The sequence below is a fragment of the Phocoena phocoena genome, chromosome 11 (assembly GCF_963924675.1).
Source record: "Phocoena phocoena chromosome 11, mPhoPho1.1, whole genome shotgun sequence".
Taxonomy (NCBI): domain Eukaryota; kingdom Metazoa; phylum Chordata; class Mammalia; order Artiodactyla; family Phocoenidae; genus Phocoena; species Phocoena phocoena.
Window position 1 is genome coordinate 64809896 of NC_089229.1, and position 25946 is coordinate 64835841.

The 25946-nt window shown below is 57.8% G+C and overlaps 1 protein-coding gene across 2 annotated transcripts in view; it reads left to right on the forward strand.

Annotated features, from left to right (window-relative positions):
• Positions 1-10453: 10453 nt before the first annotated feature.
• Positions 10454-25946, forward strand: part of HDAC7 (histone deacetylase 7) — a 30681-nt gene continuing 15188 nt past the window's right edge. Inside the window, exons 1-5 of one of the 2 annotated variants that reach the window (XM_065888011.1) lie at positions 10454-10622; positions 21609-21659; positions 24841-25028; positions 25164-25254; positions 25550-25661. In XM_065888011.1, coding sequence (XP_065744083.1) covers positions 24888-25028; positions 25164-25254; positions 25550-25661 — 344 coding nt within the window. In that variant the 5' untranslated portion in view covers positions 10454-10622; positions 21609-21659; positions 24841-24887. Of the gene's footprint in view, positions 10623-21608; positions 21660-24840; positions 25029-25163; positions 25255-25549; positions 25662-25946 lie in introns of those variants that run through there. The other variant, XM_065888012.1, reaches the window with a different exon arrangement.

Below are 25946 nucleotides of genomic sequence, written 5' to 3' on the forward strand. Positions count from 1 at the left end.
AGAGAGGGGAAGGGAGGAATGGGCCATCCCTGTAGGTGGGGCCTCTTGGCCAGGGGATCTTTCTGTCTCTCTCTCCTGGGTGGAGTTTGGCTGGATGGGCTTTGGCACCCGCCTCTGGAGCTGGGAGAGGATCTTCCCATCCATGTTCCTCCCCCACTTTCAGTCTCAGTGGCCTCAGCCCTTGGGACTGCCCCTTTCTCCTCCTCCTGTCCCCATTTCCTCCCCAGGCTCCCTCAGTCCTCACCAACCCCATTCCTAAGCCTCGCTAACCTGTCACCCTCTGCTTCCTTGCCTCGCCCTTGCACATGCCATTCTCTCTACCTGGAATGTCACCCCCTCTCCCCGCACCGATTCACATTTCTGGGCTCTTTGAAAACCCAGCCAGAACTCACCAACTTCATTTAGGCTGTGATCTGCTCAGGTCTTTCCTCTTTGTCATCTGCACTCGAAATAACACGATCAGAAAACTGCTTTTAGACTCAGAAAAATAAGTAGAGATGATCTAAACCAGCTCACTCATTTGATAGATGAGAAACCAACCTGAGGCCCAGAGAGGTCTTAGCTTGGCCAAGATCACACAGTAGTGAGAGTTTTTGAAATAGTTGGCTTCACGAGAGGCTTTCAAATATTTTATGTTTTGTTTTATTTCCTCAATACAATGTGATCAATATGAGGGCAGAGGCTGTGTTTTTGTTTTCATTTTTGCTTTTGTTTTTTATCTCCACTGTGGTGTGTGTGTGTGGGGGGCAATTGTAATAGTTCTAAAACTCAAAGTGATACAAACTTTTGCATATATTATTCATATGATCTCAGACCAGCCCTGTGAGGTAGGTAACCAAGGCCTTGCTATTTTACAGAGCAGGAAACTGAGACTTAGAAACGTTTGACCCAGGAAGTCAATGGCAGAACTCAAGTTCCCTGCCTCCTAGTCCCAGCCCAGGGCCCTGACACCCACGATGCTCTCCTGAGGTTCCTGGCCGGGACCTGGGGTAGCCAAGGGGGTGGTCTCTGCCATCTTCCTCGTTCACTGTGCATTCTTCACCTTGGGGTTGAGGAGACCTTGCCTTTGGCTTTCTGCCGCTCCCCATACCGTCCCACTGCTTTCTCCTTGTGTCCCCCCATGGCATGGTTGGCACATAGACACATACACAAATATACTCAGAACTGCAGGTGTCTAGGGCAACAGACCACAGGGGAAACCACATCACCTTTGTTGACACTGGAGGGAGGTAGGGGGACAGGGAAGGAACTTGCTTAGTTCTCTCCACCTGCCTCTGCCCCCACAGTCATCTCACCTCCCAGCTCAGGCTATCTGAACTTGTAGCCATGCCCCAGCCTCTTATTGATTTATCTATCCAATTCTGGCCCAGGAGGATATATGGCCTCTTCTGTCAGATCCTAAAATCCTGGATGGGATCTGCCTAGCTGTACCCCAAAGCCATACCCCTCAATCCTAGCCAGAATACTTACATAGCTCCTCTGATCCCTCCTGGGCAACGTAGCAGACAAAGGTGGGAACCAGGGATGAGAGGACAAGGCTGGGGTCAGTGAGGAAGGAAACTTGGCATCTAGAATGTCACTCCTAGATGAGCGGGACCTCTAGTAACCAGGCTGCACTGGAGCGGGAGACCTGATTGCAGCTTCTGCACTGTTTTGACCTGCTAGAAGAAACTGCACAGGCTCTGAATCAGGCATATTTGGGATTAAGTCACTTACTGGTTCTATGGCCTTGGGCAAATCATTTTGTCTTTCTGAGCTTTAGTTCGCTAACTAAAACAAAGGGGATAATAATGAGATATAAGTGAAAGGGCTTTGAACAGCACATGATACAAAAAAGATGCTCAGTAAATCCAAATTACCCTCCCTCCCTTCCTTCCTTCCTTCCTTCCTTCCTTCCACTTGTTACATCTGATCCCATGAAACCCTCTATGGAGTGGGGGATCTACTGCCTCTATTTATATGGAAGTCCAAATCCTGCGCATTGGCACCTGATTCTAGGTTCAGAAACTGGAATGCAATGCCGAACCCACCCAAGGAAGTGCTGTCCCTCTGAGATCTCACCCAGGCCAGGGATGAACACCTTCTGATTGGCCTTGTGGAAAGTGTGGGGGAAGTGCGGGTTAGGGGAGGGATTGCGGCTTCAGCCACCACATCTAGAAAACTGGGTCAGGAGTGGTCTCAGAGGCCTGAGGTTTAGACCAGAAGACTTTGGATGGAGCTTTGAACCCTGGCACAAGGAGGGCACCCAATAACACTCGTTGAGTAAATGAATGGCCTCATCACTTACTAGCTGTGTATCTTTGGTCAGGTTTCTCAACTGTTATGAGCCGTACTTTAATCACAAGCATAACAAGGATAACTGTGAAGAATGTTTGCCAGGGGGATGGCATAGGGCTGCTACATGAAAAATAGTCAGTAAAAGGTAGCTAAGTAAGGGGAGGAGAGAAGGAGAAAGAGGATGTCAAGTAGACCCAGAGCCCCAAAGAAAGCAGAAGGCGGGTGCCCTCAGGCTTTGTACTGGCCAGAGACTCAAGGAAGATGCCAGGGAGCCAAGGCAGGTCCTATGGGGCTAATCTTTTCCGCCAGGTGCTTAGTTGAGCAGTCTGTGACAGGTCTGGACTCAAGAACCTTTAAAAAAAAAAAAAAGAGGGGCTTCCTCGGTGGCGCAGTGGTTGAGAGTCTGCCTGCCGATGCAGGGGACACGGGTTCGTGCCCCGGTCCGGGAAGATCCCACATGCCGTGGAGCGGCTGGGCCCGTGAGCCATGGCCGCTGAGCCTGCGCGTCTGGAGCCTGTGCTCCGCCATGGGAGAGGCCACAGCAGTGAGAGGCCCGCGTACCGCAAAAAAAGAAAAACAAAAAAACAACAACAACAACAACAAAAAACCTCCCCATGGTAACCAGGGTAGAGGAGAGAGAGGTAGCCTGCACTTTTCTGCCTCATGTCTCTTTCCTGGAGGCTCTCTAACACATCCCAGAAAGGGACGCGTGATTTAGAAACTGGCTTAAGACTTGTCCTCTGGGTGGGGATGGTGGGGTGGTAAGTAAAGGGGCAAGAGAAGGAGGGGCACAGTCCAGCTTCCTGGTTGTAGGACTCACCTGCTGTCTTTCTCTCTGCCTAGACTTCGGGGGCAGGGAGTTCTGGTGTGTGTAGAAAGCCATGTGCTGGGTAATGTGGGGACAGGCAGAGGCAGGAGGAGATACCCTTTGTGCTCAAACCTCCTGGAACTCAGTGATTAGGTCAAAAAGAGAAAGAAAACTCACAAACAAATACATAAATGATGCACATGATAGACATGAGCAAACAAGGGCCTGATTTCAGTCCAGAAATAACTACGGGAGTCCTGGGGGGGGGTGTCAGGAGGGGGCATTGTGAGGCTAAAGGAGAAAAAAAGCGGGGGAGAGGCTGGGAGTCTGAAGCAACCAAGCCATTTTTCTGGAGGCTGTGGGCAAGGAGAGGGATTCAATTAGGAAGGGGGGGGGGGCGGTGCTGGGAAAAACACACCTGAGGTGGAAGAACATGTGTCTTTCAGAGTCAGTATGGGGAGTCATAGGGAAAAAAGGCATATTGGGGTGTCCAGCTGGGGGATGGTCCTTGAAGGCCATGAACATCTGTTCCAATTTAACAAATAACTCAGAGGGAGCCTGAATTCTGTGCAAGGTACTCAGCAAGACACCACAAGGAATGCACCCATGACTAAGGTCATAGCTGGGCTCAGGGGATGTCCACTCTTGAACATTCTTGGGAAGGAGGAGAGAGTTGAGACAAGTATACAGTGGGTGACGGTCAAAGTACAGGGAAAGATTGACAAGGTGCTGGAGTGGGATCCTTCGAGGGAAGGAAAGAATCTCTCTGGCTATGGGAATCAGGGAAAGATTCCCGGAGAAGGTGATATAGACGTTGAGGATTGGACAGATTTCAACAGGAGGAGGAAGGGGCTGGGAGGGGATGCGCTGAGCCAAAGTAGGGGAGTGGGAAAGCATGAGGACACGATGGGGAGCAGCCAGTAGCCCAGTATGGCTGAAATAATAACAGTAATCATAGCAACTAACATCAGTGAGCACTAAGTACCAGGAGGTACTGAGCAGAACAGCAGAAGGGGTGGGAAGAGAGAGAGAGAGAGAGAGAGAGGCGTGTAGTGCGGTGCCATGTTGTAGGAGATCTTGGATGCCAGGAAAGGGGTCTGTGAGGATAAGTGAACAAGCGCAGAGGGGTTGGACCTGCCTGCTGAGTGAGCGCTGTGACCAGGAAAAGGCCTGAAGTAGGAAGCAGGAGCAACAGGTGGTGAGGCCGGAGCCGGTCTGGCGGGAGCAAGGAGTCTATGGTCATATTGGACCTTGGCACGGCCAAGCCCCCCTAGGCCACTGGGACTCTTGCTTCTAATTTGTCATGGCTCCGCCGCTGGCTCAGCCTCAATTTCTTCTTCTTCTGTAGAATCCTGGGACTCTGGCTTTCCAGGACCGAGGGAGGCAGGATGGGGACGGAGGGAAGCTGCGCTCTGCCTTCTAGCAGCGAGGCCCCCAGCGCAGGAGAGCCCAGCGTTTCCGTCGCAGACCTCTCCCCTTCCCGGGAGCCGCTGTGTCTCTGACCCAGCAGATTGCCAAAGGCGACAGGGCTGATAGACTAGGCCGGGAAGCACAATGGCGAGGTCCTCAGCCCCTGACCCCTGACTCTGACCTTCTGGTCCCGCTAAAAGGGAGGGGGGGCAGGGAGGGCTGCTGCGTAAAGCCAGCCCGGAGCTGAGTTTATTAGCTGAGGGAGGGCTGGAGGCGGCTGCATTCCGACTCACAGACTGGAACATTTCTGTGATCCGCTGTAATGCACTGGGAGACACTGGGCACATTGCTGAAGTTTGACTCATAGGGACCGGGAGGGGGAAAGTAGGGGGGAGGGTGGTGGGGGGAGAGGAATGGGAGGAAGAGAGGAAGAGGAGAGGAGGGAAGGAAATCCCTTGAGAAATTTCTTTAAAAAAAGAGAACTTTCAAAATCCGCACCACCCCCACCCCCCTTTTTCTTTTAATAGGAACAGGCTGGACCCTTCGATTCCCCTCAGCTGGCGAGGTCGGGGCGGGGGGGGGGGTGGTGGTGGGAGGAGGTGGCAGAGGGGGAGGGCTGGGCAGTGATTCAAATCAGATCCTGGAACTTTCCTCAGGCAAGTCGTGCTTGGGGCGGGGGGCGGGGGTGTCTATCTGGGACTCCTCGCCGGGACCGGGGGCTCCACGCGTGTCCCGCCGTCCCCCTGTGTAACTGTTGGCTGGTGGGCCGTACGTATGTGTGCTTGTGAGCGCGGGGGTCCTCCCCTGCAGAGTGTCTGTGTGAACGAGTCTGCCCCGGGTAAACATGGATGTGTGCTCGCGTACGTGGTGTCTGCGAGGGTGCGTGCGCTCAGGTATCTGAGTTTCCGGGAATTGTGCGCGGGTCGCTGCGCCGCGCGGCGGCCGGGGCTGGGCGGCAGCGCGGCATCCGCGGGCGGGTCGGGGCCGCGTCCCACATTCCGGGTTCGGCGCTGCCTCCCCGCGAGCCGGCCGCGCGGGGTGTCCGCCGCCCGCCAGCCCGGGCGCCGCGCCGTGTCTGCGAGGTGGTGTGTCCCCGGGCCGCGAGCGCCGGCCCCCTCCCTCCCCTCCCCCTTGGCCCGCTCTCAGACTCAGATAAAGCATTTCCTTCCATTGTCATCCTACCCGGCTGGCCGGGCTGCCAGGGCCCTCCCCCTCCCGGCCCCCTCCCTTCCTCTCGCCGTCTCACAGTCGCTCCGCAGCCTCCGGCGACCGGGGGGATGTGAGGCCGGCGCCCCAGCCCCCCGCCCCGCCATGAGCCCCCCGCTCTGAGGGCCCCGGCCCCTGGATGCACAGCCCCGGCGCTGGTGAGTACTGGGCTGTCGCCCCCCGCCCGCCCCGCCCTGCGCGCGGCACCCAGCGCCGCCCGCCCGGGCTCGGGCTCCGGCTCGGGCTCCGGCTCGGGCTCCGGGCGGCCCCGCGGGCCCGGCCCGGCGTGCGCCCCCCCGCGCCCGTGCCCGCCCCGCCCGTCTCCGCGGGGCTCTGGCAGGCTCCCGGCCCGGGCTGGTTCCGGGGCCGGAGGGTTCGGGCCTCCAGCGGGGCGCCCACATCCGCCAGCCGCGGGGCAGCGACAGGCCCGAGGGAGGGAGTTGGAGGCCCCGGGCCGCCGGTGCGCGGGCCCGGCGTCTCATCACCCCCGTTTGCGGGGAGAACGGACCGGGGGACCCGGGAGTGAGGGACGGCTGCCGCGGCCCCGGGAGGGGGCGGTGCTCCGGAGCGGAAGGTTGGGAAGCGCAGGGCAAAGGGCAGGACCCATTGAGTTGGGGCCGGGCTCTTAGCCCCGGACATCAGCGCCCCCATCCCGCGAATCCCGGCCGGACCGTACTCCGACCCCTCCGCTGGGAAGAGTGTGATCCCTGGGAGGGAGGGTCTCTGACAGCGAGGTTTCTCTCAGCACCGCTCCCGCCCCCCACCTTTGCTCACCCATCAGGGTGAAGAGACACCTGTGCCCGAGTGAGCTGCGGAGGTGCTGGAGGGGCGCGGGAAGATGGTGACCGCAGGCTGTGTAGTGAGTGGTGGGGGACAGGATGTGTGCCCCCCAAGCCTGCGGTCTGTTGGTCCTGGGGAGTAAGAGCAGCAAATCTGGCAGCTGGGCTGGGCCCTGACGCCCAGAGTTTCTAGGCCTGTGGGCCGAGAGAGAGAGAGAGAGAGAGAGAGAGAGAGAGAGAGAGAGAGAGAGAGAGACCGACAGAGAGAGAGACCGACCTCTGGGGCTTGCAGGCCGCCCAACTCCCCCTACCCCCATTTCCTTCCCTCCCGCTGCCCAGGTTACCCATTCGGATCTGACCTTGCCAGCCACTGGTGCTCCTCCCACCAAGTCCAGGCCATTCCCCGTCCCTGCTGGTTGTCCCGCATACCTCAGAGGCCTCCCCCTGCATCTGGACACTGGCTGTCTTGCTGCTGCCCATCCCTCCCCACACCCTCATTCAACATCTGCTTGAGGCCCAGCTCTGCCTACCAGTTTCAGTGGCCCTGCTGGGGACTCAACATCTGGATTCATCAGCCTGTTCCCTGGACTTGCACCTGGATCCATGGGAACCTTCCTAAGACCCCTGCCCAGCCACTGGGCTGAAAGAAAAGAGAATGTGACTCAGTTTCCTACCTCCTAATGGGCCACCTTGGTGGCCCATTTCTCCCCCATAGCACCCCACAGGCCAGGTCCTCCAAGTGGTTTAGGCTGCCACACACTCCTGTCCTCATACCAGCCCTCTTGGAAGCTCCTTCTCCAGCCTCTGCTACACATCTCTTAGCTCCTCCTTGCTCAGCATCTCAACCTCCCTACTCTGCTCTCTGTTCCCTCTACCCATCTGAATAAGTAAGTTTCCTCCTCTGTGGAGTCACTTCTGGGGAAACTAAGGCACAAAGCAGTCTTGCTGTGTTCTTCGCAGTGAACCTGGACTGGAACCAGGTCCTGGACCTGCTGGGACTCCTCCCCTGCCTTTAGTCCCCTGATGGTTCTCATCCCTGGCTTGGCCAGGTTCAGAGGCAGGCTCAGAGCTGCTTCTTGGTATAACATCTGGAATGGCCCCGGGAAGTGTCCTCCCGAGGTCTCTGTGTTCCTTAGCTTGAGCCCAGGGGCGGGTGTCTCTCTGGCCACCAAGTCTTAAGCTGTGATCCTGAGGCTGAGAAGGTTGCATTCAGGTCTTGCACTGACTATTCCAAGAATCTAAACTGGTCGCTCCGCTTTTATGCTGGAGCTCAGTTTCCCCATCAGTAAAATGACCACAGAGGAGGAGATGGATCTGTGGGGGCTATTATGCCCACCACTTCCTTCAGGAATAATGGACCCCAGCTTTCATCCTGGTCTGGGAATGAGAGTTGGAACTTTCTCTTTGTCCATCCCCTCCTCAATTCGGATATGAAGCCCTTGGAAGTGAGAAACGCATGTGTGATGGGCGTATGAGCAGGGGACCCTCCTGTAGCTGCAGGCGTCCTTGCCCAAGGCCAAAGCCTGCGTAACCCCTGGCATCTCTTTGTCTTCCTTCTCCTGACCTTTCATTTTAAGAGCTAGTAATTTTGAAGTTGGCAGGGGTCTGAGAGAAGATGAGCTAATGCAAGGCCCAGGGTCACCCAGCCAGGGAATGGCAGGCTGAGCAGGGCTGGGACCAGACCTTCTAACTCTGCCCATGCACATTTCTCCTGGCCTTCTCCTCCCCTGGACTGGCTCAGGTCCTGCCCATGACCCCTTCACACCTCGGCCCTGACCTGTCCTCAGTCGGCGTTGAGACTGGGGCCTGTAGTGGGGTGTGGGGTATTGCTGGAAACAGGGCCGGGGTAAGGCGTGGGAGCTGGCCTCTGTCCTCCCCAAGGCTCTGGGACTGTGCGTTTATGTGTTGGATTTGTTCACTAGATGGGGCACTTCCTCTGGGGCAGGAAGCTTTGATTTCCTGTGGTGGGGATGCTGGTAGGATTAGAAGCGGGGGACTCAGCTCTGGGCCATCCCTGATGTTGTTGTTTGGAACCAAAGGGGCAGAGTTTCTGCATAAGGCTGCTTTCCCTCACCCAGGGGAGGCAGGAAGGAGAGCATTGGTGAGGAGGCCTAGGCTAAGGCCAGAGTAGGAGGCCAAGAAGGCAATGAGACTGGGGGGTGGGCAACACAGCAGGAAGCCTGGTCAGCAGGTGACCCTACCGGGTATTGTGTTTCCCTGTGATATTTCCCCCTGTTTCTGTGGCAACCTTCCCTGGGGGACCCAGGCTTTCGAGCTGCAGGAAAGTGCCCCCAGACAGCCCTTTCCTTAGAGGTCTGAGTATTAGGAGGAGTCCCTCAATCTGGCCACCTCCTTTGCCATTTTGGCCGCCTCGGCCCAGGGCTTGGGAATCTAGGCAAGTGGGTTGAGTGAGCACTGGGGGTCGGGGTGGGGGGCTGGGCTGGGTGGAGGCCCTTTTGCACCTCCCCGGGGGGGACGGGAAAGAGAGGGCCTGCTGGACTTTGGGGAGGGCTCTGTGCCTCCCCTCATCCCATCTCCCTACTGTCCTCCAGCAGCTCTCCCCCTTCGAAGGGGGAGCTGGACAGCATGCTGCCTGGGGCAAGGGGTGGGGGGTGGCAGAGGCGGGAGGGATGTTTTCATCAGCAGAGCATAGCTCCCTTGGTCCTGGACCAGTTCCCAGAGGCAAAATAAATTCAGGATAGTGTCTGTTTAGTGTGGGTCAACATGTGATGGGTGTGTGTGCACACCGGGTATGTGGTGGTGGGCCTGCATGTGTGCCCCTGGGCTGTGTATGTAGAGGTGGTGATCCACGTGGTGGCTCTCTGTTGGGTGTCTGGGGAACACGCACACGTGTAGTGCAGATGTGTGTCGTCTGTAGAGTTGTGTACCTTTGCAATTCATGGCTCTGCGTGGGGTATGTGGACACGTTTTGGGGGGATGTATGCCTGTGCAGGAGTGGCTTTTTTTTTTTTTTTTTTCTGCGGTACGCGGGCCTCTCACTGTCGTGGCCTCTCCCGTTGCGGAGCACAGGCTCCAGACGCGCAGGCCCAGCGGCCATGGCTCACGGGCCCAGCCGCTCCGTGGCATGTGGGATCTTCCCGGACCGGGGCACGAACCCGTGTCCCCTGCATCGGCAGGCGGACTCTCAACCACTGCGCCACCAGGGGAGCCCAGGAGTGGCTTTTTTAATAGAAGTCCAGGTATTTGCTGGAAAGCATTTTCATCCCTCCTCAAATGCCGGTTCCCGGAGCATTTGCTTTAGAGTCACCTGGGAATGTATTAAAAATAAAGATCTTCAGGCCCCATTTCAGATAGACTCAGAGTCTGCAGGGGTTGGGCCTAGGAATCTGGAGTTTGACATGCGCTTCAATGAGCCGGTGCAAAGCCGTGTTTGAGGACCGCCAATCTCTTCATATTTTCTTTTGAGGAAACTGAGACCCACAGAAGGTATGTGGTTTGTCCAAGGACACAGGGATATTAAGAGGAAGAACCAGGACAAAATTCAAGCCTTTCAAGACCAGTCCAGGACCCACCCATGCGTCCCCTGCGTGTGCATTTGTGTACATGTCCATACTCAGCGTGCTGCCGTGGACCAGATGGGACTCGTGCGGATGCTTACTGGGCCTTGACCTTTTCCCTGGGGTCCCGGGCTTCCTGACCTTGCTCTGCCTGTTATATCCTGCTTCCTCCTCCCTGGGGAAATCCTGGAACTGTTGCTCGTCAGTCCTAAAAGTGAGGTTGGCAACCAGAAGGCCCCCTTTACCGAGCCAGGCATTCAGCTATTTAGGTACTCATTGGATGCTTACCGAGCCTTGCTGTGTGCCAGGTCCCAGCCACAGATACACAGTGAACACAGAGGCAGGGCATCTGCCCTCAGGGAACTTCCACTCTAGTGGAGGAGACAGTAAGACAAGTAGGCAAGTAAAGGAATGAGTATATACATCTAGTTACCCACTGCGATAAACCCTAAGAAGGAAATGAACCAGGTGCAGCAACAGAGAATAACAAGGTGGCACTTCCTTAGACAGGGCGGCCAGGGGAGGCCTGCTTGAGAAGTGACATCGATGCCTGCTCTCACCTCCCCAGACCAGAAGTGAGCCCTCAGAGCTTCTGAGCCATTCTTGGCAACCGCCTGGGTCCATGTGAGAGACCTGGGCTGAGTGCTGGCAGAGGACTGGAGCCCAATCTCCAGCCTTTTGCCTGGCATGGAACAGCAGGGTCTCGGCTGCTCAAGCCATCCCCAGAGGCTGGCAGAAGGGGAGAGGAGGAGGGAGAACTGGACAGGGCTGGACCCAGCCTGCTTCGGCGCTTGGGGGAGCAGCCTCTTCCCCGTCGTGCGGCCGAGTCCAGGGCCCTGTCGACATGTCGGGTGTTGGGAAGGCGGCAGCCTCTCTCAAGTGCCAGCCCATTCCTGACCCTCCCGCCTCACCTTCCTCCCACCTCGTTCCCTTCCTCCCCATCTCCCCACCCTACAACTCCAGTGCCAAGTCCCTCCTCTCTTGGTCTAGCCTGGCTGCCTCTGTGGCCACTGGGATTTATTTACCTGGCTCAGGAATCACTGTGGGGGGGGTGGGTGTCAAGGCTTAGAGAGGAGCTGGGCCCTGGAAGAGAGGACACACCAGAAAGAAGGGCTGGGGCAGGGGCCAGCAAGGACAGGGCAGAGGGAGGGCCGAGGCTGGCCGAGCAGGGGGCCGGGGCAGGAGAGAGGGAGCAGAGGAGATGTTTGGCTGGGCGCTCCAGAGCTTCTCCTGGGCCCTTGGAATCTGTTCCTCAAACTGGGTGAGCCTCTGAGCGGGGGGCTTGGGAGGTGTTGGGTGGGGGCAGCGGGTGACAGCTAGAAGGCAGTGCCCCCCCCCCGGTCCCCCGGCAGCCCCACCTCTTCACCCCCGTCTCAGGAGGTTCACTTTCACATCAGCGAGCAGCCTTGAGACCCTCTCACCTTCTCGTGGTAGCTCTTCCCTGGGGCCCCAGAGAGGCGGCTGCAGGGTGGTCGGGCCCTTTGCTCAGAGAGCTGAGTATCAGAGGAGCCCTCACGTGAGAGAAGAGGCCCCGTCTGGCCTCCTACCCTCCAACCCGCTGCCTGGAGTCTTTCAACCCTGGCCTCCTTTAGGCCGCTGGGTGCAGTCACCCCCTGGACTCCTGTGTCTCCCAGGCCTTCTGCCCAGGATGGGGAGGGGACATCCCATGAGGAGGGCCCTGGGCTAAACTCACCATCCCCACCCCTTCACCAGCCACTTCCTTTTTTCCCCATGTTGCCTGCAGGGATTGGAAACCCTGGTGGGCAGAGACCCTGGGCTTTCAGGGCGAGCCTGGTGCCCCGGAGGAAATGAGGGGGACCCCATCTCTCTTCGGGAGTCCAGCTCAGCTCTCTTGCACCCCGAGGAGGCCAGCTCTGGCTCCTGCAGCACCCCGCCGCCCCAGCCCTGGAAGTCCCATTCCTCCCTCCCCCGCTGCCAGGATGACAGGGAGAAGCGGGGCAGGCGGGGAGCCACAGGTTCGGAAAGCGTCGGGGTGGGGGAATTCGGCGACGGGCCGTAACTGTCTTGTTTTGCTCGCCCCACAAACCTGCACGGGCATCCGCTGCGCCCTCCTGGGCGTTCAGGTCGTGGAACTGCTCTCAGAATGACGGGCTGGTAGCACCCGGTTGGGGCAGGGGGTGGGGGTGGGGTGAAGGGGGGAGCCCCAGGCCAGGGGGAGCTGGAGGGTTAAAAATAGCAACAGCCGGGTTTCGGTTAGCAAATGTGGAGGCGGGGAGCTGGAGGCGGGGCAGGCGGGGCAGGCGGCAGGCCGTGTTTGCCCGCAGCTCAGGGCTGTGTTTCCCCTGGGTCCCAGGAGTGAGTCACGGTGGAGTCGCAGATGAGGTGCTGGCACAGCACCCCACCCCCACCGGGCGAGGGGCTGGGCGCAGGCTTCATCTCCAGGGTGCTGGAGGCTGTGCATCTCCCTTCCAGGCCTTCAGAGCCATCTTGAGAGTTGGGCCAAGGAGATTGTGTGATAGAGGGGAAGAAGCTTGCCGTTCTCATACCAAAGACCTGGGTTTGAATCCCAGCTGAATGGCTATGGGACCTCGTGCAAGGCTGCCAAGGGCTCTGAGACTTGATTTCCTAGTCTTTCATGTGGGGATTTGCTCACATGCGCGTGTTAACTCTCGGTGGATTCTAACGCACCCTACAGGTGTGAATGGTCGCCCTCGACTCTCCCGTGCCCATTGCAAAGCTTGGCAGAAGGGCCTTCCGAGTGACGACACGGAGGGAGGAATGTGGCAGTGTCCCCGTTTCTCCTGCAAACCACTAAGTGTAACCTTGGGCACACGGCTCTCTGTGCCTCAGTTTCTCCATCTCTGTAATATGAAAATAATCATAGTTTCAAGCTCCTGGAGTTGTTCTCAAGATTAAAGTAAGTAAGGTTAGCACTGTGTCTGGTATGAAGTCAGTACACACAGAATATTATCACTGTTATTGTTCATATTTTTGAAGGTCAGGGATAGGGAATGTTAAAGACATGAAGAACAGAAACTGGGCTCGGCCCCCGTTCACAGGAAAAACCAGGCCAAATTCACTGTTCCAGATTCCTCCACCCATAAGGGCCTGGAACGGCAGGAGTCTATGGCCAGAAGTCGCAGGGTGGACCCCTTCTCTCTTTCACTCCCCCACCCCTGGCCTCTCCCAGTGAGGCAGGATGCGGGGGAACCTGAGGGCCTCGCTGCCAGCTGGCACCAGGGAGGGTCTGGGATGGGACTGGCCCTGATGGCCCTGCTGTGGAGTAAGTACCTTGCCAGCATCTGTTGGGGTGACCTTTATTTTAGCCCCCTCCCTGGCAGCTTTTAAGGAGGAGCGTGAGGCAGAGGAGGGATGAGAAGGTCAGTGATGTCAGCAGTCTGTATTCCCAGCACAGTGGCCCTGGAAGAGGCAGCAGGCGTTTCTTTCAGGAAATGATCATTATTCAGCCTACAGGCATCCATTCAGTCAGTCCTGACTTTGTGCCCAGGCCTGTGCCAGGCCCTCTGTGTGATTCGGGAGAAGCAGCTCTGCTGAGCTGTAGATAATGTGGAACTCCAGAGGATATGGGCTCCAAGAATATAACACGTGGAATCAGTGAAAGCCCTATGTCCTAGTTCTCACGGGAACCAGAGGTCGCATCCTGACTTTGCCGCCCATTGGCAGTGCCATCTTGATATTGTGTGGGTGTACCTATACATATCAGTTCTGTTTTATTATTACAGAGGCAGTTCCTATGCATCGTAGACAATCAGACAACACAGAGGAGCAAAAATGAAAGAATAAGAAACATCCCAATCCCAGCAGTGGGAGATCACTGCCACAGTACCTCAGTGTACGCCTTCCCATCTCCTGACATGCCTTTATATATCGTGCTTCTTACCAAAACAAGACCATACCACGTATGCCATTTTTTTCAGTCAGTGATCTCCACCTTCCAGTGCAGTAAATTTTCATCTCATCGAATTCGCAGTTGGCTAGAAATTGTCCTTCACAGCTGGTTTGTCCAAATCTGTACCCAGGACTATGCATCTGGCTTTTGAATTCCCTGAAAGCTGTGTTAAGCACCCTGGCTGGATCTGTGGTCTGGAAGAACCCCAGCTGAGTGAGTCTCAAGGGCAGCCCTGGCCACAAAAGGGAATCGTGTCACCTGGAGAATCTACCCGCCAGAGTTCTGCCATCTTCCAAAAATAACAGGGAAAATGAGTGGGATTCTGGGGCATAACTGGGATGGGGATCTGGTATTCACTGTCATGAATATTAATGTGGCATCCCTGTGAGTGCCAGCATTCATAGCTTGTTGCTATTCACGGACTCATATCCGTGATGCCCCAGGCCATGGAGCAGGCCGGGGTCTCGCTGTGGCCTCTGTCTCTCCCTGCCCCAGGTCCAAGGGTGCTGATGGCTGTTTGGTTATGTTCCTAGTTCCCAGGAGCCTGCCCTGAAGATGGGTGCTCCCTTTTGCACTTGTGGGCGCCTCCATCCTTGCCCGTGGCCTGCCCGGGTGTGTGAGGCCTGGGCAAGAGAGGGAGAGAGAAAGAGAGAGAGAGAGAGAGTGCACCCATCCCCTCCCTGGGGGATTCGGTTCACTCCCAAGTAGCCGCTCTGTGGGGGTCTTGCTCTGGTTATGCAACCTGCATTTTAGACAGGGCTTGACAGTTTCCAGAGGGCTTTCACACAGCGTTGATGCTCCATGGCACCTGGGGGTTTGCTTGTTTAGTTATACCCTGCTGGGGGCAGCTTACAGGAAATGATAAAATGGTAATATGTACATTTAAAAAGCAGGGAAAACGTAAGATGAAAAAGGAAGTGAGGTTGGGGTCGGGGAGTGCCTCCTGGACATGAAAAAGCATGTGAGGGACACGGGCAGAGATGATTCAGTTTTTTTTTGTTGTTGTTGTTTTCTGGATGGAGTACCGGCACTGTGAGAACATGTGAGTCACGCCCAGGCCTTCAGATGTTGGGACCGCACTATGTCCTGTGTGACCCCTTGGTGGCCTTACCTCACCTTGGTGGGTGGGACTAGTTGTAAACACCAGTGTAGTGATTATAGCTTAGGTTCTGGAGTCCCAGAAGCCCCACTTACCACCTGTGTGACCTCGGCAAGTCTCTTAACCTCTCTGAGCCTCAGTTTCCTTCCTTTGTGACGTGAGGCTGGTAGCAGTATCGACCTCATAGGGTGGGTGTGAGGACCAAAGGAGACAGTACAATCAGACACTTAGCACAGTAACCAGCACCCAGTAGGCATTCAGCACGTGGTTATCGCTCATACTAATATTACTAGTTACTGCTAATAATAAAATAATAATGATGGACATGAATGTCATAGCTGAAGCTTTTCCCTGGCAGTCTCGGGAGCGGGCTGAGTGGCCTCGTGGGTGGCAGAGGTGAGGGGAGCCAGGAAGGCACATCTGGGAGAGGCAGAACCGGTGGGAGGCAGAGGTGGGGTGCACAGGGAAGCAGGGTCTCCAGAAGCTGAGGGATCAGTGAGGGCGCGGGCATGAACAGGAGACCTCGGAGGGGAGAAAGGAGCGGCTCCGAGACAGCCCCGGGGCGGTGACTGTGCTTCCTGTTGGGGCAAGCGCTGGCCCTTGAGAAAGACTGGCTGGGGCTGGCGGGCGGCTAAGAGGGAGCAGCTGGTCTAAGTGGGGCACCAGGGGGTGGGGGAGGGGGAGAGACAAAGGCAGAAGCTGATAGAAACTCGACTCTTCTCCCCGTGTTACAGATGGGGGCCCCATCTTGACTGCTCGGGCTGTTTTGCTTATGATAGGAAAGATGGTGGTTAGACATCACCCTGAACTTCCTGTTTCAGGGATTGGTGCTCCTGGAACAGGGGAGTGAGGGTAAGTGGGAACTGGAGTTTTTGAGGCCTTTCGGGACCTGGGAAACCCTAGGGCAGGCTGGACCAGGGGGCTGGGCCTGGGACTGGAGGAACCTGTCTGCTCGGGGATGTTGCACACCCTGAGCCCCTGAGCGAGTGGCTCTGCCCTCCCTTTCCCACCTTCACAGAGGGCAGCCAGGGAAGACTGAGTGGTGGTCTGAGAGGCCCCGGGAGCGAGCGGGGGCGGGCCGGGCTTGGAGGGACTTCTGTTTTTCTTTGCCAGAGGGCAGTGAGGCTCTCCAGGGAGCGCCAGTCCCAGGAACTGACGGCCGCTCACAACTCAGAACGGCCCAGCTCCCCCTGCCATCTGTGAGGAGAGGCCACAAAATGGAATGGACTTGGGGCAGGGACAAGGAGCCAGGGAGGACGCTTTCCCACCCCCAGGGAGCGCAAGCTGCCGCTGCCATGGTTACGTCTGCTTCCTGTTTGATTCATCTCAAACAGCAGAAAGCGGGGTGCCAGCTCCCAGCTCAGGCCACCGCTGCGTGGGGCTGTTTACAACTGCCCCATGTGGGATTCCCAGAAAGAGACTCCAAACCGGACATCCTGCGGCTGCAAAATACCCAGGTGTCAAGAGCTAAAAATAGCTGCCCCAGGGCCCCAGGCGCGGGGAAAGGGGCATGCTGGCTGCGGAGGCGGAGGGCCGGCTTCGCGGCCCTCACGTCCAGCCTCCTCCTGCCTGGCGCACAGCTGCTGATCCTGCGGAGCGGCGGCCCCCTGCCTCGGCCTGACTGGAGGCCTTTGTCTGGGCAGGTCCACATCCCAGGCCGCTCACCTGGGAGCCGAGCCTCTGCCCGCCCTGCCCGCCCTGCCCGCCCTCCCAGCGGAGCGTGCTTTGAGAAAGCCTCAGAGGGACTTGGGAGCTACTAAAGAAGGGACAGGGCAGGGCACCCGACCGCCTGGAAGATGAAGACGGTGCTCTTGCAAGGTCGCCGGCTCCTGTCCCCACATACAGTACGAAATCATTTCTTAGAATCTGCAGAGTCAACAGTTGCTATCTCTAAGTGATTTGGGGGGATTGTCTTCACGGGGGCCCAAAGGTGGAACAGGCAGCTTCTGCCCTCTAACCCGCAGCAGGGCTGGAGTTGGCCGCCGGTTCGGGTCTCTGGGGGGGGGCTACGGGATTTTTTGATCCTTCCCTGTGCCCTGCCGGGTCCTGCATTTGCTGTCCACCCGCTGGCCTGTGGCAGTGGAAGTGCTGGGGAGCGGCAGTGGAGAGGATTGCTTGAGCACATGGATTCTGGAGCCCAGTCGCCTGGCTCGAGTCCTAGCTCAGCCACTCCCATGTTATGTGCCTTCAGACAAGTTATTTAATACTGCTGGGCCTCAGTTGACTAGTCTATATAATGGGGATAAAAACAGTAACCACCTCATAGGTTTGTCATGAGGGTTAGGCAAATAAGCAGACGTAGGGCACCTAGAACGACTCCCGGCACACAGTAAAGTATTAGTTTACAAAAGTTCAGATGGCGGAGAAAGAGAAGAGCGTGTGGTTGGGAGAGTCGGGATAAGAGATGGGACCGGGAATACATCTGGGAGACAGTGGACTGTGGCAGACGACGGGAGGACACAGGTGGTACCAGACACTGAAATGCTTGTGCCAGAGGGAGGCTGCAGACTGGTTCGGGAGCAAGCAGTATGAATCACGACCATTGCGGGAGCACCCGCCATGTGCTCCCTGCTTCACACACAGCACTGCTCATCTCACACGACCTCTTCCCAGTCCCTGTTCCTTATCCTCTTATTTCAGAGGCATAGCCAAGGCTTGCCCAGGCTGCAACGTGTCCCTGGCTCTCCCTGCCGGTCACTGAGGGAGTCAGAGTTTGAACCCAGGTCCATCTGACCTCAAAACCCAATGTCCTCTGTTCTGTGGACCCTCGCTTCTATCACTTCATGGGGCAGGAGTTTCCAGCCAGCATGCAGCCCACTGGGCTCTGGATAAATCTGAGTAATAAGCAGCTTGGTGCCAAGATAACGAGCAATAGAATCAATAACCAGCAGAGAATTTCTGGAAGGGAACACAAGAAACTGTTAAAAGGGTTGAGTCTAGGGAAGTTCTAGGGAGTTGGATGAGTGAGAAACTTCTGGTTTCATACTTTCAGGGGCTCTTTGAATTACTTTAGTGTCTGCAAGTAGTACACTTTTCAATTAAAAAAAACACCTGTGGGCTGTACCTTAAACTCCTTAAAGTGAGAGCCAGGTTTTATTCACTTTTCCATCCCTTCAAGACCTGGACCAGGGCTTCCCTGGTGGCGCAGTGGTTGAGACTCCGCCTGCCGATGCAGGGGACGCGGGTTCGTGCCCCGGTCCGGGAAGATCCCGCATGCCGCGGAGCGGCTGGGCCCGTGAGCCATGGCCGCTGAGCCTGCGCGTCCGGAGCCTGTGCTTCCACAACGGGAGAGGCCACAGCAGTGAGAGGCCCGCGTACCGCAAAAAAAAAAAAAAAAAAAAAAAGACCTGGACCAGTGACCTCACACAGAGGTACTAAGTGCCTGCTCTTGGGATCCACTTCTCGGGTTTCCCCCTGCACTGGTCTGGTCTGGCCTGGCTGTACCACTGACCTGCTGGGTGACCATGACATAGCCCCTTGCCCTCTTTCTTTCCCTCTCTGGGAAGTGAGCGTGTTGGCCTGCACAATCTCTAAGGCCCGTCAGGTCCTAACGTACACTGCACCGCCCTCACTGTGTCGGAGAGTCAGGCAACCATGATGTTCTCTCCTCTGTCTGTTTATTCTTGGGCCTTCCTGAAGCCACTTCACCCCCAGCTTTGTCTTCTTTGCCAGCCCCCCGCGAAGTCAAACTTCGTCTGCCCATGTCAAGGGAAGCAGACCCGAGCTGAGGAGGGCAGGGGGGTGGTGGAGGGAGTCGGCCCTGGACCCAGGGCTTGGCCTCTTGCTCCTGCTTGTTTTCCTCTGCCTGCAGGGCCTGGGTCTGCCTGCTTCTCCTTTTTCAGCTCCTCAGGAGACCAGGGAGGGGGACACAGCCTCGACAAAGACATCAGAGGCGTCAGGAGGGGGCTCGTGGGTGGCGTTGCTCCTGGGGAAGCCCTCCCCTGATGCAGGGCTGGCAGCACCGGGAGAGCAGGCGGTCAGGCCAGGCTCGGGTTTCCAGTCGCATCTGCTGGGCAGGTGAGGGCCTGGGGCAACAAGGGAGGAGTGAGAGGCCAGCTTGTGCTTAGGGGACAGAAGAGTGGCATTTGTGTCTGCCCTGGAGGTTGCTGAGGGCCGGGGTGGACCCATTAGGGTGGGATTTCTGGGTAAGATCAGGTGTCTGGTTGGGGAAGGTGACTTGATAGGAACCGCAGCACGAGGTAAACTGCCTCTTCATCCTGACCAGAGTTGCTTCCAAAGAAGGTAGAAATAGGGGGGTGGCCAGGATTCCAGAAATGAGAGCTCTCCACCCAGGTCCGGAGCTGTGTGGAGAAGGGTCTAGCCCTACGCAGTGTTTTCTGTCCCTCGGGTCCATTCACTCCTGATTTTATTTCAGTCTGACCCCAAATTAATGGTAACAGCGCTCTGAGAGGGGCTGATGAGAAGAGGGGTCCCCAGATTCATCCCCAAGCCTGGGATGCCGCTTTCTGCTTTCAGTTCAGCCACTGACTGGGTGCCTTTAGATACTCTCCTCTCTCTGGTACACAGGAGAGCTGTCCCCCAGATCTTATCTCTGTTGCTCTGGGCTCTTCTGAATCCAAAGGCTCTCAGTACAAACCTAGGGGGTTGGAGGAGAAGCAGAACTTTTTCGAGGCATTGCTTTTAGAAGCTGCCCCTGTCGGCAATACACACACACACACATATACACACACACACACACACACACACACAGCTTTTCTGAACAGAGTTTATATCATCATAGATCATCATCACAGAACATCCCTTTTGGGCCCCGTAACAAACACGACAGAGTTCAGGGCCATTAGCTTTTGTCCTATCCACAGGGTGCACGGTGTCCGGAATCCATGGTTACCAGGGGAGCTGGGCACAGAGAAGCTGGCTGTGCTCCCACGCGTGAGTGTTGCTGGCCAGCCCTCAGGCAGGGACCGAGGGAGCTAGGGGAGAATTCCCAGGAGGTAGGGACTGGAGGCCAAGGACTCCAGGCCAGACACGGTCTCCGGGACTGCACCCAGAAGTCCAGTTCAGAAACCTCTCTTGGAGGACCAGGTCCCGCAGAAGAAAGGGGAGGTCCTAAGAGAGTCCAGGGTAGGGGGCTACCACATCCTGGGGAGGGGAGGCTGCCTCCCCTACTCCTGTTCCTTGAGGCTCACAAACCCTGAGAAATACGCATGCCATGTGCTAGGCAGGGGGCCAGGGGAGCGTCATTGTGTTCAAGTCTCCAGTTCCTAACAGAGCATGCCAGGTGCCCAGCAAGGTGTTGGGAGCAGATGGGCATGGCTTAGCCGTGACACCGCAGAGACCTTGATTAATGGAGTGTCGAGGTGGTGGGCACAGAGTGGGTGCTGTGGATGGTAAGGGGGGGTGTGGTCAGGGTGAGCTTCATGAGGAGTGGCCTCGTGCTGGACTTCAAACAACAGGCAGCATTTGAACAGGTGGAGCGGCATTTCCCTACCAAATGTCGTCATCCGAAGCGCAGGCCACTAGTGTCTGAGGGCAGTTGGTGGGAGTCTCTCTGTGCCCAGAGTTGCCGCCTCCCCCAGAGGCTCCCGCCTGCAGGGAATTCTCCTTTTCCAGCTTCTGGAAGAGGACTGGGGCTGCCCCTTAGGCAGTAGTGCAGCGCCCGTCGGTTGTCCTTCAGAAGATACCCCTTCTGCCTGAGGAGGGCTTCTACCACATCCCCCTCCAGGAGGCCTCCAGGCTCCAGGTTCCATCCCCTTGGCCCTGAGCTGGGACAGCAGGAGGGAAAGGTGGCCTCGGGGCTCAGCTCTGTCTTTCCCCACCCCAGCCAGTCCCTGGGATCCCCGGGCCTCTCGGCTGCCGACAGCACCGGCCCTACCGTGGGGTTCCGTGGGTTCTGAACGGAATGGAGGGCCCTGGGCTGAGCCTAGGAGCCTGGGAGAGGTGACCATGTCCAGAAGGAAAGACTTCTTTTTGAGGTCATCCATGAAAAAGGCTGAATGGTTCTCTTCTCGGGGGGCACAGAGGCTGCAGGACCCAGGATGGGGCAGGAGGAGGAAAGGGGTTCCTACCGTGGGGCCCTCGAGCCATGCATTCCAGACCCACCACTTCACAGCTCCCACCAGATCTGACTTGACCTCCAGGCCACGACCCGGTCCCTCCCGCACTGTGGAAGCCTCAGAGGGGGCCCCAGCTCCCCTTCCCGGCCTGCTCTCCCTTTCTCCCCATCTCCCTCCTGGCATCCTTAGTGCAGTCTTAGCAGCCGTGCTCTCCCACCTCACCTCCCAGCCCTCTTCTCCCCCTTCGGGCTAGGGGAGCCTGGTTTGGCTGCCCAAGGAAGATCGTATCTGAGCACATCAGGGAGGGCTGAGGGCACCGTTGCGTAAACCAGGGCCTCCTGAGTTTCTTGCTGTGGACTGAGCTCCGGCGGAGAAAGATACCTGAGCCGCTTGAAAGATCAGATGAGGAAGATGGAGCTGGGGATCGCTCTCAGGCGGCATGGGAGTCCGAGGAAAGGAATGGGGTGGGGTCTTGTCTTTTCCCTTAGCTTCTGGTGGAGGTGCCCTCGGGCTGGAGTGGGGCCTCCTGGACCAGCAGGCGGCCTGCCTGGCTTGGCCCTTTCTCTTCCTCCTCCCCTGCCCCTCCCGGCAGCCGCCTCACTCCATCTCTCTTCTCTCTACAGATGGGACCCAGGTGAGCCCGGGTGCTCACTGCCCCAGTCCCCCTGGCACAGGTAAGAGTGGGCCTGAGGGAGAGTGTGGTGGGGAGTGGAAGATGCACTGGAAAGGACAGAAGCGGGGCGAGGAGCTCAGGGGTGGTTCAGAACGGTGGCTGGCTGATTGGCCAGAGAGTTGGGAGGTTGGGGTTCTGGGGGAGGGGCGAAGTTGGGGTTTTGTGGGGAAGGGGTAAGAGGGGGGATAAGAGCGGCAACTCTGGATCCAGGTTGGCCCCAGAGCTGGGAAGCACAACAGGAAAAGGAGAGGTAGGGTGCTCTCCTTGTCCATGCTGGTGCAGTGAAACAGGAAGGCAAGTAGGAAGCCAATACTTATGCTGGGACCCCTGCCTCGGGGGCTCTGGGCGAGGCGTCGCGTTCTCGTTTGTGGGCTCTGCAGTCCTCACACCAGCCCTGCGGGGTGGGAAGAGGCCTCGTGCTGCTCGGGCGGGAGGGAGAGGACCCCTCTCCGTGGGTCTCTCACCATTCCCTGTCCCCGCTGCTGTTAGGCTGTGCTGGGTGAGGAGAGTTTAGGACGTGCCCATGGGGCGGGGGCGGGGGCTGGACCGGACGAGGGCCTGTTGGGTGCAAAGTGCACACCTGACACCCAAACTACGGCAGGGAGAAAGGAAGGCCGCTATCCTCTTTGATTCAGTCCTAGCCGTCAAAAGCTTACAGGCAGGTGGGGAGACAAGATACACAAGTAAAAAGGGAAATAATAGTCGAATGCGATATGTGACCAGTTCCAAAGGAGGGGGCAGCTGATTAAGGAGTTTGTCCATCCATTCAAGAAACAGTAAGTTCACCACCTACTGTTATTTAGTTCTCCTAGTTGTGTAATTTTCTAAAAACTTAAAGACAGAAATTGGAAAAAGAAACATTAATGAACCCCACCTCTGTTCCAGGGCACCGAGGATATAGAGATTTATTCATCGAATCAAACAGTATTTATTGAGTGCCTGTTGCTTGCTAGGTACTATTCTAGGTGATGGGATAGCGAGCAGTAGGCAAAACCAAGTCCCTGCCCTTGGAGCTTAATTCAGATTTGGTACCTGCCTGGGCGGTGCTTTCAGGGCACAGAGCAGCCAGTGTGGTGGAAATCCAGAAGAGGGCTTGACCCAGCAGGGCACTGGGCTGGGTCCAGGAAAGAGGGAAGACTCCAGCTGGGCTTGGAAGTCAGGGTAGGATCTGGAAAAGTAGACTCGAGGGAGGAGGACGGCACCAGCAGGGGGACGTTGTGAGCTAAAGCTCAGAGGTACATGGGCTGTGACTGGACGGGAGCAGACGGCTGAGGCGGAGGGTCCGTGTTCAGATGTGGGAGGCAAAGCTGACAGAAGCCGGCTTAGCATCAGACCATGGAGACCCCCAAATGCTGAGTCACCCTGAGAGGCGTTGCCAGGGTTGCAGGCAGAGCCCCTCCCATGTTCCCAGCAGCCTTCTGCTCTGGAGGCCGAGGCATTGCTGGGAGAGAGGGAGGGGGCCGCTCCCAGTCTGTATGGCTGAAGTCTGGGTGGCCTGGCCTGGGTGCCCTGAGGGCCCTCTTGCGTCACCGGGGAGTCACCCCGGAAAGCCAGGACACCTGACGTGGGAAGACTGAGACCTTTCCTGGGGCGGGAGTGCAATGGCATCAGAGGCCCAGACGGAACCAGAATGAGAATTTGGGGTCCCTGGGTGGACACATGAACAAGAGGTGGGAACATCAAAGCAGTGCATTGCCTGCTCTTGGCCATATCGGGTGCCCAGACACCCGCTCCGGTCTCTTGACATCCAGAGAGTCGTGAGGGCATCTCCCTCCTCTGCTCCTCTCTTGTGTCCATCTCACGGTCAGAGAATGTGAGAACAGACACCGCTTAGTGACCACCTACTGCAAGCCCCTCTGCCTTTGCCCAGTGAGAGACCCCTCTGGGGGTGGGGCAGGGGAGGTGACTTCCTGGAAGTCAGTGGGAAGACGGAGACGGAGCAGTGGCCTCAGCAGGACGGAACCCGAGCTCACTGTGCCCCGAGCTGGGTGGCCTTGGCCAGGTCCCTTCACCTGCGCCTCAGTTTCCTCACGTGGGAATAGTAATAACTACCTCCCAGGGCCTACAGGGGTGATGAGGTAGAAGGGTTTGCAGCGATTGTGCACGTGTGCTATGGATGTTAAGATAATGGTTGAGTTGGGCCCAGATGCCGCATTTCCTGACTCCCCAGCTGGTCTTTGCCACAGTCCTCCTCAGTCCTTCCAGTCCGGCTCAGGCCCAGAGGACGGCCTGTGGCTGCCCCCATCGGGGAGGCCCAGCGTTGGATGAGCTGAAGGAGGCCTCTCCGGAAAGGCTTCCCCGCTTGTGTGCCCTGTCTGAGGGCACCTGCTCCCAGCCCCACCTGCTTCCCCTTCTCCAGGATAACTGTCCACCTCTGAGCACCTCAGAATGTCTCTGGCTGCTGAGCCCGGCCTGGCCCAGCAGGCGATGCGGGCATAGGACCTGGTCGGGCAGCTAGTTATAAATAGCCCCTGCATCCACAGCCTTGGCAGGGTGCTCCTGGCATGGGTGCAGGGGACACTCGAGAAGAGGCAGCTGAGGCTGCTGAGGCCCAGAGCTGGCGTGAGGGTACCTGGGCGCAGGCTCCACGGGCATGTGGGCTGTGCAGGCCCAGGGTGCAGGCCAGGGCTGGCTGTGGCTTTGAGGCACCTCTCCTTTATCCTGTGGCCTAGGATAGAGTAGGGAGGATGGCAACGGAGAGGGCCTGGGACGCCCTTTGGGGTTGGAGGCTGAACAAAGGGGACTGCCTGTCCGATCGCTGTGTCCGAGCACAGCTCATCAGAGGGCAGCTGGGCCCAATCCTCCTTCCAGGGTGGGCAGAAGGGAAGGAGAGGCCAGGGCCCAGAATGTATCACTAAAGGGCCCTCAGCCCCTCTCTAAATCCCTACAGCCCCCAATCCTGGCCTGGAGAGGCAGCGTATTTCGTGGAAAACTCTATGCTTGGAGTCAGAAAGCTCAATCCACACAGCACCAGCGACAGACTGTGTAGTTTATATGACCTCCTTTCTCATGGGTGAAACAGGCTTGAAAATAACTGCCGTGCAGGACTGTGGGGAGGGTGCAGTGCGGAAGAGGTCCCTGGAGGGTGTTTTACCATCGTCAAGTGAATCTGAAGGAGGCTGATGAGGTAACCGTGCACCTGCAGAGCTTTCCGGCCGACCCTGCCCTCTCTGTGTGCTCAGGCTGCCCCAGGCCCTGCGCAGACACGCCAGGCCCTCAGCCCCAGCCCATGGACCTGCGGGTGGGCCAGCGGCCCCCGGTGGAGCCCCCGCCGGAGCCCACGCTGCTGGCCCTGCAGCACCCCCAGCGCCTGCACCACCACCTCTTCCTGGCTGGCCTGCAGACCCAGCGCTCGGCGGAGACCATGAGGGTAAAGATAGAGCTCCCCACGCACGCAGCAGCCTCGAGCTCAGACCCGGCACCCCTCCCTCCCTTCAGCCTCCCCAGACCCTCGCCTCCATCTCCAACTCCTCGCCCCTCCCCGGGCGGCCGGCCCTCCCCACAGCTCTCAATGGACGCGCCGTTGCCCGAGTCGCAGGTGGGGCAGCAGGAACAGGAGCTGCGGCAGCTTCTCAATAAGGACAAGAGCAAGCGCAGTAAGCGTGGAGGCCTCCCCAGCCGGTGTCCACGGCCTCCTTCGTGGGCACGGGAGCGGGGAGTGCCGGCCGGGGCCCCCCTCTGCTTGCTGGGCGCTGCCGGCGAAAGTGGGTGGGGGTGAAGGCGGACCCGTAGGCTTCACGGAAGAGGTGGGGCCTCAGGCTTGGCTCTTGCCTGAGGGGGTCCCTGGGATGCCTCGTCCTGGGGGCGTGGCCGGGGCAACGGGCAGAGAATGTTCCCGGGAGGCCACCAGTCCACCCACCCCCAGCCCACTGATGATTTCTGCCCCTGCAGGTGCCGTAGCCAGCAGTGTGGTCAAGCAGAAGCTGGCAGAGGTGATTCTGAAGAAACAGCAGGCAGCCTTAGAGAGGACGGTCCATCCCAATAGCCCCAGCGTTCCCTACAGGTAACTTCCTCTCCCACCTGCCCCCTCGTGTCCCTGCCGCGCCCCTCCTCCCTGGATGTCAACCTGTGAGCACACGTACACTCGCCCCCTCTTCCTCCCAGCTGCCCATCACCTGATCCCCACCCCTCACTTCTAATCATAAGGCCTGCCCCGAACCCCTCTCCCAACTGATACCTGCTCTCTCGTCCTTTAATTATCGCTCCTCCCCCGCCTGTCGCACACACTCTCACACACACACCACGCTAGCTTTCTTTTCTCTTTATATCTTCCTGTAATCACAAAAAC